The sequence below is a fragment of the Pristis pectinata genome, chromosome 14, assembly GCF_009764475.1.
Source record: "Pristis pectinata isolate sPriPec2 chromosome 14, sPriPec2.1.pri, whole genome shotgun sequence".
NCBI classification, from domain to species: Eukaryota; Metazoa; Chordata; class Chondrichthyes; order Rhinopristiformes; family Pristidae; genus Pristis; species Pristis pectinata.
In genome coordinates, this window is record NC_067418.1 from 49,283,118 (window position 1) to 49,304,938 (window position 21,821).

Here is a 21,821-nt window from a genome sequence, read left to right on the forward strand (position 1 = left end):
TCCAAGGAGAACAAACTCAGCCTATCCTGTCTCTCCTCATGGATGAAACACTCCATCTTAGACAACATCCTCTGCACCCTCTCCAGTGCAATCAGAGCAATACAGCACGGATACAGGCCCTTCAGCCCAACCAGTCCATGCCGACCACAGTGCCCACCCAGCTGGTCCCAATTTCCTGCGTTCGGCCCATATCCCTCCAAGCCCCACCCCTCCATGTACCTATCCAAGTGCTTCTTAAATAATACAACTGTACCTGCCTCAACCACTTCCTCTGGCAGCTCCTTCCATACACTCACCACCCTCTGCGTGAAAAAGTTGCCCCGTAGGTCCTTTTTTTTCCCCTCTCACCCTAAACCTATGCCCCCTAGTTTTGGACTCCCCTACCCCGGGGAAAAGACCGTCCACCTTATCTACGTCTCTAATAATTTTAAACACTTCTATAAGGTCGGCCCTCATTCTCCTACGTTCCAAGGAATAAAGACCTCGCCTGGCCAACCTCTCCCTATAATTGAGGCCCTCTAGTCCTGGCAACATCCTCGTAAATCTTTTCTGCACTCTTTCAAGTTTAACCACGTCTTTCCTATAACAGGGTGACCAAAACTGTACACAGAGCTCCAAGTGCAGCCTCACCAATGAGTTATATATCATGACCTTCCTTTAATGTGGTGACTAGATATGCAAATCTAGTCTGCATAAAGTATGGGAAAGATGAAAAACACGATGGTGCTGAAGGAACTCAGCAGGCCAGGCTATATATTGGGCTCCCTATATATTCCCTCCTAAAGGCTTCCCCTTTTCCCATCTTCAGTCCTGAAGAAGGGTCCTGACCCAAAACGTTGACCGCCTGCTTTTCTCCACGGATGCTGCCTGACCTGCCAAGTTCCTTCAGCATCATATAGTGTCTTTCATCTAGATTCCAGCATCTGCAGTCCTTTGTTTCTCAGGTATGGGTAAGGATGGCAGATTTCCTTCTCTGAAGGATGTAATGAATCAGATGGAATTATTATTTTTTTTTTTACAAACAATCCAGTCATTTCATGGCTAACTCTACTGAGACTAAATTCATTTTTAAATTCCAGACTTTTTTTTTTCCAATTAACTGCTCGATTTTAAACTCCCAGCTGCCACAGTAAGATTTGAATCTTGTCTCTGGGCCAACAGTGAAGAACTCTGGCTGCTAGTTCTGTAACTTAATCACTGCACTACTGTAACATGCACCAACAAATCATCCATTCACCGTATCTGCACGAGCTCAGTCACAATATGCTATGGTTGTATGCACACTCAAGTATCATCACACCATGGTTGCACGCATCAGATCACTGTAAGCACACAGTACACTAGGGTTGGACGGACACTCGAGCTTCAGTACAATGCAGCTGTGCACACATTTCAGCATTAATACACTCTGCCTCTGTGCATGTTTGAGCATCAAGAGACCATGGTCATGCAATCGATTAATGTCAGAATGCTGTGGCTGTGTACGAGTTCAGTACAAAACCCTGACGATGTACACAGGGCCCTGGATCAATGCAACTCTGCTATGCATACACTTAAACACCAAACACTCTGGCTGTATGCATGATCCTCAGTTTAGATGGCATGCCTATGCAAAAGCTTCTGAATTCAAATGCAGTGTCTGTCCATGCCCTCCTGAATCCATATACTGGCATAGGCTCAATAGACGACACAGCCTCCTCTTATGTTATAAGCTAATTTGAGAATTCATATACATTGAGTGCATGCATGGTCCTGACTTCATATGCCATTTACGTACACACTCCTGTATTAATACGTTGAGGTCATTAGCACACTGCTGAATTAATATACAAACATAAGAGGAGGCCGGCACTCAGTTCCACTCTGCCATACAATCAGATCAGGGCTGGTCTGACTGTAACTTCAAGTCTGCATTCCCTTGGCAATATTTACCCCTTTGTTTATCAAGAATCTACCCCAAAAAAATTTCATACTCTGCTTCTTTGAGTAAGAGAGTTCTAGAGACGTGATCCTCAGAGAAAAATTTCACTCCATCTCAAGTTGGGGGATATGTTCAAACCATGAGCCCTCGTTCTAGTTTTCCCACAAGAGGAAACATCCCCTCCACATCCACCCTCAAGACCTTTCAGGATCTTATGTTTCAATTAAGTCCCCGCTCACTCTTCTCATCTCCAGACAGATACAAGCCAAGCCTGTGCAACCTTCTCTGAATAAGCCTTGTGTGCAAGTTCGACCACCATTGCAGGTGTGCCCATGCTCCTGAAATAGTATGTCATACCCATGCACAGATTTCTGAATTAATATGCTGTGCTCATGTGAATTTTCCTGAATTCATATGCCATGCCCAGGGGAACACTCTAATACTCTGTGCCTGTACGCACAATCCTGAATTAACATGCTGCACAGATGTCCAAGTTCTTGAATTAATATGCCCCTACACATACTCCTGAATCCATACGCCATAGGATCATAGAATCATAGAACAGTACAGCACAATACAGGCCCTCCGGCCCACAATGTTGTGCCGACCTTTAAACCTCGCCTAAGACTATCTAACCCCTTCCTCCCACATATCCCTCTATTTTAAATTCCTCCATATGCTTATCTAACAATCTTTTGAATTTGACCAATGTACCTGCCTCCACCACCCCAGGCAGCGCATTCCATGCCCCAACCACTCTCTGGGTAAAAAAACCTTCCTCTGGTATCTCCCTTGAACTTCTCACCCACTACTTTAAAGCCATGTCCTCTTGTATTGAGCATTGGTGCCCTGGGAAAGAGGTGCTGGCTGACCACTCTATCTTTTCTTCTTAATATTTTGTACACCTCTATCATGTCTCCTCTCATCCTCCTTCTCTCCAAAGAGTAAAGCCCGAGCTCCCTTAGTCTCTCCTCATAATGCATACTCTCTAAACCAGGCAGCATCCTGGTAAATCTCCTCTGCACCCTTTCCAATGCTTCCACATCCTAAGCCATGCTTGGGTGAACACTCCTGTGGGCAAACAGAAGCATCAATACACATGAGTTGTACACATGCTCCTGAATTCATGTCATCACTGTGCGCGCACACCTAAAGTGATAGGCTGCGTCTCTACGCATGTTCCCAAATACACCACAGATGTTAACATGATGTACTGTACGCTCTCTTTAAAATTACTGCACCTTGCATGTCACATATTAAATCTGGAAATGGCTCCAGAATTGTCTGTTGTCGCTGTGCACATCAATGTGCTGTGCCCACACGTGGTCATGCAGTACTGCTCATGAAGGTGGAGGATAATTTGGAGGCAATTCCAGGTACCACACCAATTAGTTAGAAACATTTTCACTAACACACAACACTGGCATGTATGTGGTTGGTGGAAATGCCCTCCTTGTGAGTCATAAATCACTTCTATTCTGTGAATTGAGAGGCCCCACGTCTGCTGCAGTCACTGCCAGCAGGTCCTGGGTCTTCAATGTCCCTTCATCATCCAGTGAAGGAAACATTCCTCACTTACGGACCTGGGAGCTCCCTCCCACAATGTGCCGGCAGCTTCCCTCGCCCATTCTTGACCAGTCAATTCTCTGCACTCACCTGTACTTGGTTTCCCGCCCAATGAACTGTATCATACATCTCAAGGTGATCACTGCAATGAAACGCAACAGCTCAACATTACACCTCTGTACATTCTTCACTGATGCAACATAGCAAATGTAGTTGAAGGCAGCAAGCCAGTCTTACCATGGAAGGGATGGGTGACAATAGTGGCTGTGGAGCGAGCAATCATCTCCCGCATTGTCTAAGGACCAAAAAAAAACTTAATATAAAAGCACGGATGCCACAAAGACCAAACCCTCATACCCTCAACATTGGTCAACCCTCTTGTGCTCCAGTTGGCAGAAGATGAACTGCAGAGAAAGCTATACTCTACCTAACCTGTGCTGTAATTAATAGTGCTGCAGAACTGATAACTGTTGAAGACTAATCCACAATCCCCCCCACTTCTGTTAAAGAAACAGTAACAGGAAGGCGGATGGAGACTGAGGGTTCGATGACGATTGACGTGATTATGGAATCGAAGGTTAGGCAAAGATTAGGGGCATTGTTTACTTTATGCGAGGTGGGGAGTGGTTTGAGGAGGAGGAAGTAAATTCTGCTTAAAATAAGGGATGAACATATGTGGTAGAAGAACACGGTACATCACCAAACAAGTGACTATGGAGGGAACAGGTTTAATAAAACTGGTATCTTACGTTTCACTGAAAAGCATTTGGATGGTCAAGTGGTATCTATAAGGAGCAACAGGATAATCGGGAATATAAGCAATCAGTGCAATGCATGAGTGGATGGTTACGTGGGACTGTGCATCCACAATGCAACAACAATGCTTGATCCTATCTCACTCTTTCCTGGGAGTGCATTAACAGCTGGGGGCAAGGATCCCTGCTCCATTCTCCTGGATAATGAGTTTCAGCAGGCCAGCCCCAACTTACCTCTTCAAACACACGATGCAACGAAGACCGATCTGCAAGCTTTCCCAATTCTAAACACTGCAAGAGAACAAATATAACCGATAAATTGCTGGAAAAAACATAAGTACAGGTCTGCAACTCTTGAATCACCAGTTAGCTCAGGTCACACCTAACTTTACATCAACAACCACCTACTGAGGAAAACTTGTGGAAAGAGGCACTGATTTGCCATTCAGAAAAGCTGGGCACCCGCGATACCAGTGAAAGTTACAGAATACATTGCAAACAAGAGGTCTGGTTCACAAGTAGAATAAGACATCCTGTAATCTAATTGAACAAATGGTATGGTCTTGCACATGGCATAATGGACACGCAGAATACAGTTACATGCTGAAGCAGGGAGATTTATGCATAGAAAATAAATTCCACAGCCAAGGATAATTGTCCTCGATGAGAAATGATGGCAATTTAGAGTGACTATCAAAAAAAGGATGACTTTCAAAAACAGACTACTGAGTAAATGGGCAAGTTTCAGAGTTTATACTGAGAGCTTGCGTAGATGAGAGATGAGAGATCATGGCATATGAATTCAGGAACATTCACATGAGTACAGCATATTGATTCAGAAACCATGAGAGACGGTTTTAAATCAGTGTAGTTGCTTAAATGGATGACTCAATGATTCCACTAACGAAAAGTTACTGTGCACACTGCTGTCATGTGGCTCTGGATGACAGCTTCTTTCTGTTCCCCCACACATTCTTTTCTACATAAGGTCACCTATTTTCATCTGCAGTAACACAGAGACAAAATTAGAAAAGAGTTCAACTGTAAAGCAGACACTCACCTCAGTTTCTTTCATCTCTTGATAGTTCTGTAACAAAAGAAAGAGTGAGAGAGGAAGGGACTGCAGGAGAGCAACTGAGGGAGGTGTCTGTAAAGGAACTGGTCATCTTCAGCTACTAGTTCAAATCCAAATCTACTAGCAGTTTGTTTCAACACTCTGAGTATAAACAGCCTACCTCCTTCCCTGGCTATGAGCATCCCACCTCCCCAGCTTTGAGAGCTTGTGGACTAATGCATTGAGGTACACACTAAGCCAGCGAACTTCAGCCATTTTGTCACGATTGGATTTCATCTGCTTTTTAGATAGGGGGGCAATTCCTTAATTCCACACTTGGCTGTCCCACACTGTGACAGACACATCTTACTGAAGATTGCTCTACCACACGTGAGAAGAGCCACGAACTCATCACGTTTTAATGGCTTTACTCTTTGGAGAGGAGGAGGATGAGGGGAGACATGAAAGAGGTATAGAAAATATTGAGAGGAATAGATAGAGTAGACAGCCAGCGCCTCTTTCCCAGGGCACCAATGCTCAATACAAGAGGGCATGGCTTTAAGGTAATGGGTGGGAAGTTCAAGGGAGATATCAGAGGAAGGTTTTTTACCCAGAGTGGTTGGGGCATGGAATGCGCTGCCTGGGGTGGTGGTGGAGGCAGAGGCAGGTATGTTGGTCAAATTCAAGAGATTGTTAGATAAGCATATGGAGGAATTTAAAATAGGGGGATATGTGGGAGTAAGGGATTAGATAGTCTTAGGCGTGGTTTAAAGGTTGGCACAACATGGTGGGCTGAAGGGCCTGTATTGTGCTGTACTGTTCTATGGGATACAGTCCACCATTCCCCGATGTAGTGACTGGTACAAGAGTATGACACCTCGCCTCACACTGATAGTGCACTTACCTGCAGCACCTTGCTATGTACGACCGTCCCAATGGCTCCTGCGCATAGCCGGGGAGTTAGGCCTTTAAACAGGCCTTGCTTTCCATCAATTTTCACAATGTGCTTAGCTGAAAGACAAATGACAATTAAGTAGCACTATTGATATAATGGAAAAGGTTGAACGTACTTGGGGCTTAGAGGGTTATGGGCTGAATGCAGAAAATTGGGACCAGCTGGGTGGGCTCTGTGGTCAGCATGGACTCGTTGGGCCGAAGGGCCTGTATCTGTGCTGTATTGCTTTATGACTCTATTGCAAGTAACGTTTACAACTAAACAACAGAAGAACACTGCAATGTTGTTTTGCCTCCTGCCAATGTCAACTCATAGCAGCCTCACACTTGTTGCAGTGAAGGAAGGTTAAACAGGTGTATAATGTAAAACTCCCTCCACAGTGCCCACACCCAGGATGGTTCAGCACAGTTTAAGCTTCCTTCAGACTGCCCATCTGACATTGCGAGGGAAGACACAGCATAGATTGTAACTACTGTAGTGACCTTGTGGCTAAGAATGTCCAAACTACATCGCCACCCAGGACGTGCCCTCTTCAGGTTACTACCATCGGGGAGGAGGTACAGCAGCCTGAAGACCCACACTCAACCTTTCAGGAACAGCTTCTTCCTCTCCTTGCACTATCTTTTTATTTTTGTAACTTATAATAATTTTTATGTCTTGCACTGTACTCCTGCCGCAAAACAACAAATTTTACAACATATGTCAGTGATACAATCTCTTTATTAGTCACATGTACATCAAAACACACACAGTGAAATACATCTTTTGCATCGAGTGTTCTGGGGGCAGCCCGCAAGTGTCGCCACACCTCCGGCACCAACATAGCACACCCACAACTTCCTAACCTGTACGTCTTTGGAATATGGGAGGAAACCGGAGCACCCGGAGGAAACCCACGCAGACACATGGGGAGAACGTACAAACTCCTTAAAGACAGCAGCCGGATTTGAACCCAGGTTAATAGCGCTGTAATAGCGTCACACTAACCGCTACACTACCGTGCCTGTTTCTGATTCTGAATCTAAAGCACATACAGTATTCTACAACTGCTTTGGTACCTACCGTAAGCAAAGAGCCCAGGCAGCTGGAGAACTGGCCGTCCGAAGATGTTCCGGCCCAGAGTAGGAGCCATTGGTTCATGACCAACCTAGCAAGGAGAGAAAGACAACTTTGTCAGGTTGGACAGGAAAACATGAACAATGGCAGGAGGCGCCCGCCACCTCAGTGATGAGCCTGCCCTCTCAGGTGATTGCAAAGTATCCCACGAGACTCTTCCAAGGAACATTGAGGGAAGTGTCGACAGTAACCTGGACAACGTTTATTCTCCTAAAATGCTTACCACTATACTCACTGTGCAGGCACTGTAAAAGTAACTGGAAACGTAAGGGTTAATAATGTATGGTTATTATTGCTTCAACCATGGCGTGACTATAGTTGTGACTGCAAGATGTGCAGGTGCTTGGGTGAAACAAAGGAGTACTTAAGGCACATCTTGTTTTGCTAAAGTTTGCTGTAAGCAACTGCACGATCAGTATGCAAGACAAGTTTTTTTTACTGTACCTCGGTACAAGTGACAATAATAAACCAATACCAATACTGCCCAAGTACGTGCAATGCTGCACGTAGGCATCTTTAAATTAAGTATAAAAGGAGGGACACAAACATGTAAATCTTTGAGTGGGGATCAGTACAGAGCACGGGTTACACTGTTTACTCTTTCTCTGTTTCCCTCACTCCTGCTAGCGTTAAATTATAAAGCACTAATTGTACGCTCCGTGGTTCTGCTGTTGTCTGCTTTATTACAGCGAGGACTGACTTCCGTAACACTGGCAGCTGCATTGCTTACATTACAATCACTACTCATACTATTCCCATTGCTCTGACCTGCCCATGGTAATGGAGGTGCTAAAGAAATACATCTTTTCACAACTGGAACATCTAATGACAGAGTCACTAATGACACAGCCAGCCAGCCAGCTCCGTGACAGGCCACCATTGAGCGAGACACCAACAAGCACACAGCAGCTTAAAATAGCCCAGTTGTAAAGTTCAAAGAGTGACACTTTTATTTTCTGCCCCCATAATTACTATGGTAGGCAGAGTGCACTTAACCCAGGGCAGGTCCCACCCACACCAAGCACTGCAGTCAGGACTGGACCTTCAATACACATTGCTCATGCTCTCTCTCCTGCTTTGCATGCTCACTTCTGATATACAGCAGGGTCAGCATCTCTCAGAGGCAGCTCAAGTTGAAGCCCGGGACTGGATGCTGTCCCGAGTCCCCACACATCCTTGCTGTGCCAACGTCTGGCCCTGCAACACCGCCCGCCTCCTCTCCTTGCTTGAAGAAGTTCAGGAAGGATTCTGGGTAGTGTGGAGGAGCAGAGGGATCTGAGGGTCCATATCCACAGATCCCTGAAAGTTGCCTCACTGGTGGATAGGGTAGTTGAGAAAGCCTATGGGACGTTAGCATGCATAAGTCGTGGGATCGAGTTTAAGAGCCGCGAGGTAATGATGCAGCTCTACAAAACTCTGGTTTCGACCACACTTGGAGTACTGTGTCCAGTTCTGGTCGCCTCATTATAGGAAGGATGTGAAAGTGTTGGAAAGGGTGCAGAGGAGATTTACCAGGATGCTGCCTGGTTTAGAGAGGATGCATAATGAGGAGAGCCTAAGGGAGCTCGGGCTTTACTCTTTGGAGAGAAGGAGGATGAGAGGAGACATGATAGAGGTGTACAAAATATTGAGGAATAGACAGAGTGGACAGCCAGCACCTCTTTCCCAGGGCACCAATGCTCAATGCAAGAGGGCATGGCTTTAAAGTAATGGGTGGGAAGTTCAAGGGAGATATCAGAGGGAGGTTTTTTACTCAGAGAGTGGTTGGGGCATGGAATGCGCTGCCTGAGGTGGTGGTGGAGGCAGGTACATTGGTCAGATTCAAGAGATTACTAGATAGGCATATGGAGGAATTTAAAATAGAGGGATATGTGGGAGGAAGGGTTTAAAGGTCGGCACAACATTGTGGGCTGAAGGGCCTGTATTGTGCTGTACTGTTCTATGTTCCACACAAGATCACAAGACAAGGGAGCAGAAGCAGGCCATTCGGCCCATCGAGTCTGCTCCAAGGAAAAGGGAAAAAAGAAATGAGAAATGGGGAATGGGGAAAAAAAACCTATTCTAATCCCAATTTCCAGCCTTATCCCCATATCCCTTGATACCCTGACTATTTAGATATCTATCTATCTCCTCTTTGAACACCCCCACTGATCTGGCCTCCATTGCTGTATGTGGCAAGGAGTTCCACAAACTTCAAACATCATCTACTCTGTCTCCCAACACTCATCCAGGCACGCACCTGAAATGTATTCAATGTGTCTGCAGTGGGAGAAGGTTGTGTGTAGTTGGAGTGGACCACATCTTTACCCAATGTTCCTCCCCTGTTGCTGCACGTGGACAGAGGTCAGCAATGGGACCTTCCTCTGACCTAGACTCAGGCAGCAATTCAGCACACGCAGAACAGGGAAGCTGGTCTCCATATGTCAATTACCAACTGGCTGGAAACCATCTCTCCAAGAATGAAGGAAATATTAACAAAGCAATTTTCAGCATTGATTCCCCCAACTAAGTTAAAATTGTGTTCACTAGATAACATCCTCATCACGCCCAGCATATCTGTCTTTTTTTTGCTGATACTTCCCTTTGCTCTCAACTGCATATTTCTAACTATTTTAACATTTTTTAATCAGTTATTTGAACAAACATTAATCAGCAAAGTCTGGGACCCTCTCACCTAGACGCTGGGGGCTAAGTGAATATTTTCAACCCCGGACTAATAGACATTTTGATAGGCAAGGGTATTAAAAGTCACCAAACTAAGGCAGGAAGATGGAGTTAAGGTACAGATAAGCCAAGATCTCACTGAATGGGAGAACCACCCCAAGGGGCTGAATGGCTCATTCCTGTTTCCACACACCCAGATTCCATTCCGTGCTTCTTTCAATGAAACAAGTTCAGCCTTATCCTTTAAATTCCTGCTGACGTTTTACTGAAGTATTTTCATTCCTAAAGTACCTAGCAATGCTGCAAACTAGATTAAGGACTTCAAATAACTACAAGTTAAATTTATGTTAAAATAACTACATTAATGGGTAATGAAGAAGGGTCCTGACCTGAAATGTTGACCGCCTGCTTTTCTCCACGGATGCTGCCTGGCCTGCTGAGTTCCTCCAGCATCATAGTGGTTTTCATTTTAATGGGTAATGACTTTGCTGATTAATGTTTAAATAACTGATTAAAAAACGTTAAAATAGTCAGAACTATGCAGTTGAGAGCAAAGGGAAGTAATATCAGCAAAAAAAAAGTCAGATATGCTGGGCACGATGAGGATGTTATCTAGTGCGCACGATTTTAATTTAGTTGGGGGAATCAATGCTGAAAATTGCTTTGTTAAAATTTCCTTCTTTTTGGAGAGATGGTTTCCACCAATATCATGTTGCATCAAGCCTTGCTATCACTGCCTAACTTCTAACCCCTGATACTAATGGGTCAGGATAGAGGGTTCAAACAAGCAGAGGCAAAAACAACCACAAGACAGTCTCCCCAAGTAATTGCTAAATAGAAAGCCATGGACCAAGGCAGTTAACTCATTACCCATGCTGCAAATTACTTCATACGCAGCCTGCTTTCATCTGTGGATTGTGCTGTTTGTAAATAAATCCTGATCATAGTTCAGTCTGTAGAAATTGGACTTATGGTGCAATACTTTCCAATCTCATTCCAGACACTGATTTACTAAGATTAGATGTGGAGCACAACCACAATTCGGTGAAGCAGGCAGAAAAAGATGCGAGTCAGTTTGTTTTTGGGCTGCCCACGGCGATAACCCTGGGTGCAAAGAGCACTGGTCTCTCTTCTACCATATACACACTGTGGGCATGATCAATCTGTTATCCTATTTCTGCTACTTTAATTGTGCACAAGCAGCCATTATTTTGTTTTCAGCTGCATAAAATAATGAAAACCTCTTGCTATATTGAGGGAAAACTTGCCAAACCCAAGAAGTAACTTTCTAACTATAGCAAACCCAAGCATGATGCGGTTCTATGGATATGTCTACTTGCGTCAACATTTTATTAAATTACATACATCGCTCCTGTGGCTTTATTGGGCTCTGCCCCTAACATTAAATAAATTCTTGACAGCCACTGTGGTTGATACTAAAGTGAGGACAATCAGTACTCCTTGGATGGAAGGAGCCAGGTGGGGATAGGGGTGGGGGTGCAGGGGGAGATGGAATTCAAAGTGAAAGGGAAGACGCCTGCACTACGCAGAGACTGGCCTTCAGGCTGTGCTTACAGGAGGATGAAAACAGCTCACCTACAGTAGGAAAAGTGAAAACTAACCTGAAGGAGAACAGCAAACACAATGAAACCATATACTGTAGCAGACAGTAACACTGCCCAGGACGTGAGGTAAGACAAGATCTCTTTATTAGTCACATGTACATCGAAACACACAGTGAAATGCATCTTTTGGGTAGTGTGTTCTGGGGGCAGCCCACAAGTGTCGCCACGCTTCCGGCGCCAATGTAACATGCCCACAACTTCCTAATCCGTACATCTCTGGAATGTGGGAGGAAACCAGAGCATCCGGAGGAAACCCACGCAGACACACAGGGAGAATGTACAAACTCCTTACAGACAGCGGCTGGAATTGAACCCAGGCCGCTGGCGCTGTGATAGCTTAACGCTGACCGCTACACTACCGTGCCTGCTATCTGCATTTCAGGAACGCAGAGTGTAGATGGAAAGACGTGGTATTATGCAAGGTCCTCTAGGAGCCACAATGTGTGGAGAAGGGCTTGCCAGAGTTAGTTAGAACCACCGGGATTGCTCAGAATGTACATACCACAGGCAATGTTAACCCAACAGAATATATGATCACCCAAAGCTCTAATACCAATTTAACAGCTTGAAGAAGGAGCTGCAATAATATAACAGAGGGGCAGGAAGCCCCTGACAAATATACTACATTCACTTTTATAATTCCAAGGTATAGGAGCTATTTCACTCATTGGCCTAAACACTGCCTGGGTCCATTTTCACACCCACTCACAAATACAGTTTTTAGACTCCTTTAACCCAAAGGAAAAAAGGCTGTGCTTTTCTTTACTCAGAACAGTCCTTCTCAAATAACCTGGAATACTTAGAACCAATTACCCTGGTCAAATAAAAACAGACTTCAGAGAACGAGAAGTGTGAGGAGGGCGGGCCAAGGATCACATGATGTGTGGAACGGGAGGACACAGATATATAGCACTGAACACAAGTCAGGAAAGCACTAAGCTGCAGAAAGCGAGCAAAGGAGGCGATGAGGGGGCTCCCAGTGTGGGTCCTGTGCGCGGCCTGGCTGTGCCATTGCCCCAGTGCTGAGCTGGGTCAGTCTTCACCCCGGGAGCGGCGAGGGCTCATTGACATGGCAATGACTCTGTGGTGTTACCGCTCCAAGCTTAGAATCCCCCTCCTCAAGCTCCACAATTACGGCTGCTACTGTGGGACCGGGGGCTCCAGCAGGCCCGTGGACCAGGTGGACCACTGCTGCTTCCTGCACGACTGCTGCTACTACCACACCAGGGTGACCCTTGGATGCCACAGCCACGTCAAGTGGAGTCTGTACAACTATACCTGTTGGAAATCGCAGACGGAGTGCAAGGGGCGGACCGTGTGCACGAGGATGTCATGCGAGTGCGACCGGGCCTTTGCAGAGTGTCTGTCGCGGGTGAAGCCTAATGAGCTTCACTACTTCTACAAGACCAGGTTCTGCAAGGAGAACAAGTCTGTTTGCCCGGCAATCTTCCCCAACTCCTCGACGATCATGGACTGGATAAAACAAGGCATCTAGGCCTGAGACAACTCCAGCACCCAGGAAGCAGCAGCACTTGTTCAAACCAGCCTGCTGCGTCGGGTTCACGCTGAGGTGACTGTTGCACCGGTCACAGGAGAGGAGCACTCAGTAAGGTGGCAGAGTGCACAGAAACTGTGAGTGCCTGCAAGGCATCATTTTATACAAAATACAGGTCGTTACACTATATTACTGCACAATTTTCAGCTTCTTCTGAATAAAAATTATTTGTATTAACATACAGTGTATCAGTCTCAAAAGGTGGCCCAGAGAAAAGGCAATACTTGATGACGTGGAGAATTAAAGTGAATGGGCAAATGGAAGCTTGGGGTCACTCCTGCAGATTGAAATGAGTGCAAAGCGATCACCCAGTCTGCATTTGGTTTCTCCATTGTAGAAAAGAGACCACACTGTGAACACTGAGTGCAGTACACTAGACTGGAAGTGCACATGTATCACTGCTTCACATAAAAGCACGTGGACGGTGGGAAGAGAGGAGATAAAAATGCATGTGTTGCATGGGAATGAACCTCGAGGACAACAGTCTGGGGAGATGGTAGAGTGGATCCGGGAGTTGTGAAGGGAATGATCTCTTTCAAATACTGACAGGGATGGAGTGAGGAAGATGCGCCCGGCGGTAGAATGTCTTTGAAGGTGGTGGAAATTGTGCAGGATGACCTGTTGAATGTGGAGATTGGTGGGGTAGAAGGACCTGGGGGAACCCTGTTCTTGTTCTGTCCAGGAGAGGGGGGTGAGAAGTAGACGAGATGCAGTCAAGGGCTTTGTCACCTATGATAAAGTGGAAACTTCGGTTGAGAATAAAACTAGATACCTCAGCGGCAACGGCGTGGAAAGTCTTGTCATCAGAGCAGATACAACAGAGACCGAGGAACTGGGAGAACGGAATACAATCCGTCCAGGAGACAGGGTGGGAGGAAGTATAGTCTAGATAGCCGTGAGTGTCCGTGGGCTTGTAAAGGATGTTTGTTGCCAGCCTTAAAACAGAGACAGAAGGATCCTGAAAGGGAAGGCGAGAGCAATGGAAGTTAGCAATACAAGAATGAGTTCGAAATTCTGTATGAGTGTAGGAAGCAGCACTGATATAGTTACCAACGTAATGGAGAGAGGATTGAGGGAGGGGGCTCTGAGTGGGCCTGGAATAAGCAGGGTTCCAAGTATCCCACAAAAAAGCCAGGTGTGGTTTGTGCCCACGCAAGTTCCAGAGCTACACCTGGACCTGAGAGTGGATGCTTGCTGCTAACCTATCCTGGGACAGAGACGGAAAGATCCAGAAAGGGAAGAGTCGAAGATGAACCACACTGAGGCGAGGGCAGAATGGAAACTGGCAGCAAAAGTGATGAAATTTGTTTCCTCATTTCTTATGAAAGGTCTCGGACCTTGAGCATTAACTCTGTGTCTCATTCCACAGCTGTTGGGTGACTCTGGTAGTTTTGTTTTAATTCCAGAATTCCGGCATCTGATTTATTTTAATTTTCTTACCTACTGGCACTGAGGCAAACCACAAACATTCACTGCCAGGCCCTCTCACCATGAGGCATGTGGGTGAGATGTCAGAAACTAGGCAATGCAGGTGGCTTAGTTCCTTTTATGCCAGGTTCTACACTCACCTACACGCTAGGGGCAATTTACAGGGGCCAATTATCCAGCCAACTTGCATATTTTTGGGATGTGGGAGGAAATCGGAGCACCCAGTGAAAATCAATGTGGTTGCAGGGTGTTGTTGATAGTGAAGAAGGTTATCGTATCAGTCGTTGATCAGTTCAGGAAGTGGGCCGAGGAGCGGCAAATGGATTTCAATACAATTAAGTGCGAGGTGATGCATTTTGGAAAGTCAAACCAGTGCAGGACTTATACTATGAATGGTAGGACACCAGGGAGTGTAATGGAACAAAGGGAACTAGAAGTACAAGAGGATTGTTCAATGAAAGCGGTATCACAGGTAGACAGGATGATGAAAAAGACGTTTAGTACACTGGTCTTCATCAGTCTGGGCATTGAGTGTAGGAGTTGGGACATAATGTTGCAGTTGTACAAGTCATTGGTGAGGCCGCATTTGGAGCACTGTGTACAGTTTTGGTCGCCCTGTTGTAGGAAAGACGTGGTTAAGCTGGAAAGAGCGCAGAGAAGATTTACGAGGATGTTGCCAGGACTGGAAGGCCTGAGTTATAGGGAGAGGTTGGCCAGGCTGGGTCTTTATTCCTTGGATCGTAGGAGAATGAGGGGTGATCTTATAGAGGTTTATAAAACCATGAGGGGCATAGATAAGGTGGACGGTCTTTTCCCCAGGGTAGGGGAGTCCAAAACTAGGGGGCACAGGTTTAGGGTGACAGGGGAAAGATTTAAGATAAGATCTTTATTAGTCACATGTACATCAAAACACACAGTGAAATGCATCCTTTTGCCTAGAATGTTCTGGGGGCAGCCCGCAAGTGTCGCCACGCTTCTGGCGCCAACATAGCATGCCCACAACTTCCTAACCCGTACGTCTTTGGAATGTGGGAGGAAACCGGAGCACCCGGAGGAAACCCACACAGACACACGGGGAGAATGTACAAACTCCTTACAGGCAGTGGCGGGAATTGAACCTGGGTTGCTGGCGCTGTAAAGCATTACGCTATCCGCTACATTACCATGCCTGCCTTAAAGGGACCCAAGGGGTAACTTTTTCCACACAGAGGGTGGTGAGTATATGGAATGAGCTGCCAGAAGAAGTGGTTGAGGCAGGTACAATGGTATTATTTAAGAAGCACTTGGATAGGTACATGCATCGGCAGGGCTTAGAGGGATATGGGCCAAACGCAGGAAATTGGGACTAGCTGGCTGGGCACCGTGGTCGGCATGGACTGGTAGGGCCAAAGGGCCCATATCCGTGCTGTATTGCTCTATGACTCAATGAAAGCAAAAGGGAAGGTCTGTGATAGGGCAGAGACCAGGGTATGTGATAGTGTCTGTAGTAAGTGGTGGTATAGGCTAGTGCATACAAAGACTATGTTAGGGGAAGGTGCAGATAGGAGAGGAAAGTAATCTGAAAATACCAGAAGGGAGCAAGAAACATTTGCTGGAAATGTAAGATGCAAGACCAGAATGAACAATTTATCTTAAATTGTTTTCAATGCCGAGTCCAGAGTCTGTAAAAGATCAAATCAGAAGACGAGGGGCTGTTTCTCCAGCTAGAAATATCCATCCACAAACCCATAGGTTCCCACAGCTACCGCAACGACACCACCTTCCACCCTATTTCCTCTAAGGGCTCCATTTCTTCTCCCGGTTTCCGTATCTCTATCATATGTTCTGACAAGCTTCCACATCAGAGCTTTTAATTTGCCTTCCTTTTTCCCCCCTCTGCTCCAGCAAAGTTGATAGGGCTCAACTGCATTCGTTCCATTTCGCAAACTTCCATTTCGCAAACTTCCATTTCTCACCTCACACCACCCCCACCCACCCCCCCCAACCAGAACAAGGACAGAGTTCCCCTTCAACCCGACCAGCCTCCAATACAGAGTTACCACCAGAAATGTCTTTCTCTCCCTTCCTTTTTCAGGAGGACAGTTTGCTCTGGGATGCTGTTGATCACTCTTCCATCTCCTCGAGCATCCAGTTTCCTGTCACCTAAATTCTCCATCTCGCTCTGACTTCTGTTTTTGACCTCCCACACTGTTCTAGCAAAGCTCAATGTGAGCTTGAGGAACAACACCTCATCCTTCTGACGTGACTGCAGTTCACAATTACGCCATCTGCTAAATTTGAAATGGTGGTCTGTACCAAGCCCAGGTCATTAAACTCCCTCAGATTCATTGAGCATGACTTGCCCTTAAACTTGGCCTGCCTTGCCTTGAGCAAACCATTTTCCTCCAATGACTAGTACTTCTCTCCCAGTTCAATGTTTCAAACAACTCTCCCGCCACTGAGGTTGGACTGCCTGGCCTGTTGATGAAAATCAAAATAAAAACTGTGGATGCTGTAAATCTAAAATAAAAACCAAAAAATACTCAGAGCAGGCCACATCTGCGAGAAGAGAAACAGAATTAATGTTTCAGGTCGAAGACCCTTTGTCAGAACTAGTTGTGGGCTTCTCCTTACTTCCAGAGACCCGGGTTCAATTCCGGCCACCATCCATAAGGAGTTTGTACGTTCTCCCCGTGTGCCTGCGTGGGTTTCCTCCGGGTGCTCCGGTTTCCTCCCACGTTCCAAAAGGCGTACAGGTTAGGAAGTTGTGGACGTGCTATATTGGCGCCGGAAGTGTGGCGATACTTGCGGGCTGCCCCCAGAACAAAAGATGCATTTCACTGTGTGTTTCAATGTACATGTGACTAATAAAGATCTTAGCTCATCTTCAGCACCCATTCTAGTCTTGTATCACACATTCCCATCATTTATTCTCTCTCTTCTGGTTATTTCAGATTTCACTCATAATCTTTCATTTACAACTCTGCCACACAAACCTAATGTTGTTCACAAGCCTTTGCCAGCCTCTTTCAGCTCCACCATTTATCATTCAATCAACCCTAGCTGCTCACATAGACCTTCCCTTTGTTCCCTCCACCCCTCCTTTCTTTCTACTTAAAACTTATTTCCTACTTTTCTAGTTCTAGTGAAAGATTCTCAACCTGAAATATTAACTGTTTCATGTTCCACAGATGCTGCCTGACCTGCTGAGTATTTCCAGCGCTTCCCGTTTCAATCCTGCACACTCACTGACTCCCTGAGCCAAGAATCCTGCACATTCACTGAAGCATAGATTGCATAAGTTCCCCAAGCCCTCAGTACTGCAGACTGACCCTCCCTCAGTATCTGGAGCATGGCCCCAACGGGTACACACTTCACCATTAGCCACTCACCCACCAAGTGGACTCAAATTGAACGGTTCAGTTTGAACCTTCAGGTATCAGTATTGGTGAAGCAGCACGAATCCAAGATGATCAGATGGACCTTTATTAAGCTCTCGGTGGAGCCAAAAGGACAGAGATATGGACAGGGCAGAGTCCAGTACCCTTTCTCTCTGGCCTGGGGAGGCTGAAGCCAGCCAGTCAGTGCCATTTCCCTACGGTCTCATAGCTGAAGAAGAAAAGCTCAATTTTTCTACGACCTTGTGGAGGTTGAAGTAGGCCAAAAACAGTTATTTACATTACTGCAAAACTCTGAACACTGAATAGTAGAAACATAGAAAACCTACAGCACAATACAGGCCCTTTGGCCCACAAAGTTGTGCCGAACATGTCCCTACCTTAGAAATTACTAGGCTTACCCATAGCCCTCTATTTTTCTAATCTCCATGTACCTATCCAAAAGTCTCTTAAAAGACCCTATTGTATCCGCCTCCACCACCGTTGCCGGCAGCCCATTCCATGCACTCACCACTCTGAGTAAAAAGCTTACCCCTAACATCTCCTCTGTGCCTACTCCCCACCACCTTAAACCTGTGTACTCTTGTCATAGAACCATAGAACGATATAGCACAATACAGACCCCTCGGCCCACCATGTTGTGCCGACTTTTAAACCACGCCTAAGACTATCTAACCCCTTCCTCCCACATATCCCCCTCTTTTAAATTCCTCCATATGCTTATTTAACAATCTCTTGAACTTTACCAACGTACCTGCCTCCAGCACCGCCCCAGGCAGCGCATTCCATGCACCAACCACTCTCCGGGTAAAAAACCTCCTTCTGATATCTCCCTTGAACTTCCCACCCATTACTTTAAAGCCATGCCCTCTTGTATTGAGCACTGGTGCCCTGGCAAAGAGGCGCTGGCTGTCTACTCTATCTATTCCTCTTAATATTTTGTACACCTTTATCAAGTCTCCCCTCATCCTCCTTCTCTCCAAAGAATAAAGCCCCAGCTCCCTTAGTCTCTCCTCATAATCCATACTCTCTAATCCAGGCAGCATCCTGGTAAACCTCCTCTGCACCCTTTCCAACGCTTCCACATCCTTCCTATAATGAGGCGACCAGAACTGGACACAGTACTCTAAGTGTGGTCTAACCAGAGTTTTGTAAAGCTGCGTCATTACCTCGTGGCTCTTAAACTCAATCCCACGATTTATGAAAGCCAACATCCTAGTGTTTTCTTAATAGTCATAAATCATAAAAGATTTCCAAAACAGAGCAAGGCAATGTTAATGGAGTAAATACATGGGAAAGTAATAGGAGACCACAAAGACCACTGCATATTTGACCTTAAACGGGTCTTCCAAAAGAACAAGAACAAGGAATTATGAAGTGGGGAGGAGCCAAGTTTTCCTTCCTCATTGTTGCAGGGGTAATGAATGCCCTCATCCTGTGTGAAGCAATTCTACAGCTGCAACATCAATGCAATCTGACTGCGTGCAAGTTTTGCAAGATTGCATGATATATCCAGGACGAACAATCCAATCTCTTCGAAAAACCAACACCTCTGACAACGCAGCACAGTCCCAGTATTGCACCCACAACAGATCGGCACACCTTCAGTGTCCCCACAGCATGGTCCTCCACCCCAAGCTGGTTGAGGACTGGACACAGTATCCTTGCGATTAGAAAGGCTGAAGGTGTGTCACCCAAAGAACTACACCCACAACACAATACTCCGAGAGCACTCTCCAATAACACTATAGAGGGACCGTTACCAGGTCACGAGGCATCAGAGGGAGAAGCGAAAAGGATGACAGGGTGTGTGAGGGGGTGCTGGGGATGCAAGGCTGAACAGTGTCACCCGTTAAATGAGAAGGGGAGGGACGAAGGGGCTCACCAGGAACGGCAGAGATGGGCATAGGAACAAAGTGGGGTATAAACACCAGGCGGAGAGGGGAGAAAGGGTGGAGGGGGGGGTCAGGCTGGGGCAAAGGGTGGAGGGGGGGTCATGGGGGGTGGAGGGTCATCACGGGGAGGGGAGGGGAGGGGGCATCACGGGGAGGGGAGGGGAGGGGGCATCACGGGGAGGGGAGGGGAGGGGGAGGGGAGGGGCATCACGGGGAGGGGAGGGGAGGGGGCATCACGGGGAGGGGAGGGGAGGGGGCATCACAGGGAGGGGAGGGGAGGGGGCATCACAGGGAGGAGAAGGGAGGGGGCATCACAGGGAGGGGAGGGGAGGGGAGGGGGCATCACAAGGAGGGGAGGGGAGGGGAGGGGAGGGGAGGGGAGGGGGCATCACGGGGAGGGGAGGGGAGGGGGCATCACGGGGAGGGGAGGGGGCATCACGGGGAGGGGAGGGGGCATCACGGGGAGGGGAGGGGGCATCACAGGGAGGGGAGGGGAGGGGGCATCACAGGGAGGGGAGGGGAGGGGGCATCACGGGGAGGGAGGGGGGGGGGGGGGCATCACAGGGGAGGGGAGGGGGCATCAACAGGGAGGGGAGGGGAGGGAGCATCACAGGGAGGAGAAGGGAGGGGGCATCACAGGGAGGGGAGGGGGAGGGAGCATCACAGGGAGGAGAAGGGATGGGAGGGGGCATCACAGGGAGGGGAGGGGGAGGGGGGAGTGGGCATCACCGGGAGGGGGAGGGGAGGGAGCATCACAGGGCAGGAGAAGGGAGGGGGCCTCACAAGGGAGGGGAGTGGGAGGGGAGGGGGCATCACAAGGAGGGGAGGGAGGGAGTGGAGGGGGCATCACAGGGAGGGGAGGGGAGGGGGCATCACAGGGAGGGGCAAGGGGCGGGGGTCACCAGATGGGAAGAGGTGAACGGGGATCAAGTGGAGGTGAAGGGGTCACGGGGGGGGGGGGGGAGGTAGGCCGGTTGCCATGGGGACTGCATCCTCCGGCCGCAGTGTGGCTATGGGGTCCCCGCCCTCCCACATGGCGCCCCCGGGCCCCGCTCACCTGGATCAGCACCTTGACATACATGAGCGGGTGTGACAGCACCGTCAGTCCCGCCCCGAGGTACAGCTGGCTCAGCGTGTCCGCCATCGCCGCGCCGCCGAGCAGCACCGGAACTGCGTCACCCGTCGGCCAGGCGGGCGGCGGAAGTGACGGGTGGGAGTCCCTCCTCCCCTCCTCCGTCCCTCCTCCCTCCGACAGCTCTCCCTCCCCTCCCCCTCCCTCCTTCCCTCCCCTCCCCCTCCACCCCCTCCCTCCGACAGCTCTCCCTCCCCCCTCCTCCCTCCCCCCCTCTCCCTCCCCCCTCCTCCCTCCTCCCTCCCCCCCTCTCCCTCCCCCTCTCCCTCCTCCCTCCCCCCTCTCCCTCCCCCTCTCCCTCCTCCCTCCCCCCCCTCTCCCTCCCCCCTCCCTCCCCCCTCCTCCCCCCTCCCTCCCCCCTCCCCCCTCCCTCTCCTCCCCCTCCCGCTCCCCCCTCCCTCTCCTCCTCCTCCCGCTCCCCCCTCCCTCTCCTCCTCCTCCCGCTCCCCCCTCCCTCTCCTCCTCCTCCCGCTCCCCCCTCCCTCTCCCACTCCCCCCTCCCTCCCCCCCTCCCCCTCCCTCCCTCCTCCCCCCTCCCTCCCTCCTCCCCCCTCCCCCCCTCCTCCCCCTCCCTCTCCTCCCCTCTCCTCCCCCTCCCTCTCCTCCCCTCCCCTCCCCCTCCCCCTCCCCTCCTCCTCCCCTCCCCCTCCCCCCTCCCCTCCCCCTCCCCCTCCCCTCCTCCTCCCCTCCCCTCCTCCTCCCCCTCCCCTCCCCCTCCCCTCCCCCTCCCCTCCCCCTCCCCTCCCCCTCCCCCTCCCCTCCCCTCCCCCTCCCCTCC

General features: G+C 48.4%; 1 protein-coding gene across 1 annotated transcript in view; it reads right to left on the reverse strand.

Annotated features, from left to right (window-relative positions):
- Window positions 1–21,133, reverse strand: part of mtch2 (mitochondrial carrier homolog 2) — a 42,181-nt gene extending 21,048 nt beyond the window's left edge. The window contains exons 1-7 of the mRNA XM_052028986.1: window positions 20,969–21,133; window positions 7,314–7,398; window positions 6,201–6,307; window positions 5,303–5,329; window positions 4,477–4,533; window positions 3,725–3,782; window positions 3,578–3,629 (exon numbers count right to left, since the gene is read on the reverse strand). Coding sequence (XP_051884946.1) covers window positions 3,578–3,629; window positions 3,725–3,782; window positions 4,477–4,533; window positions 5,303–5,329; window positions 6,201–6,307; window positions 7,314–7,398; window positions 20,969–21,055 — 473 coding nt within the window. The 5' untranslated portion in view covers window positions 21,056–21,133. The remainder of the gene's footprint in view (window positions 1–3,577; window positions 3,630–3,724; window positions 3,783–4,476; window positions 4,534–5,302; window positions 5,330–6,200; window positions 6,308–7,313; window positions 7,399–20,968) is intronic.
- Between the last annotated feature and the right edge of the window lie 688 nt (window positions 21,134–21,821).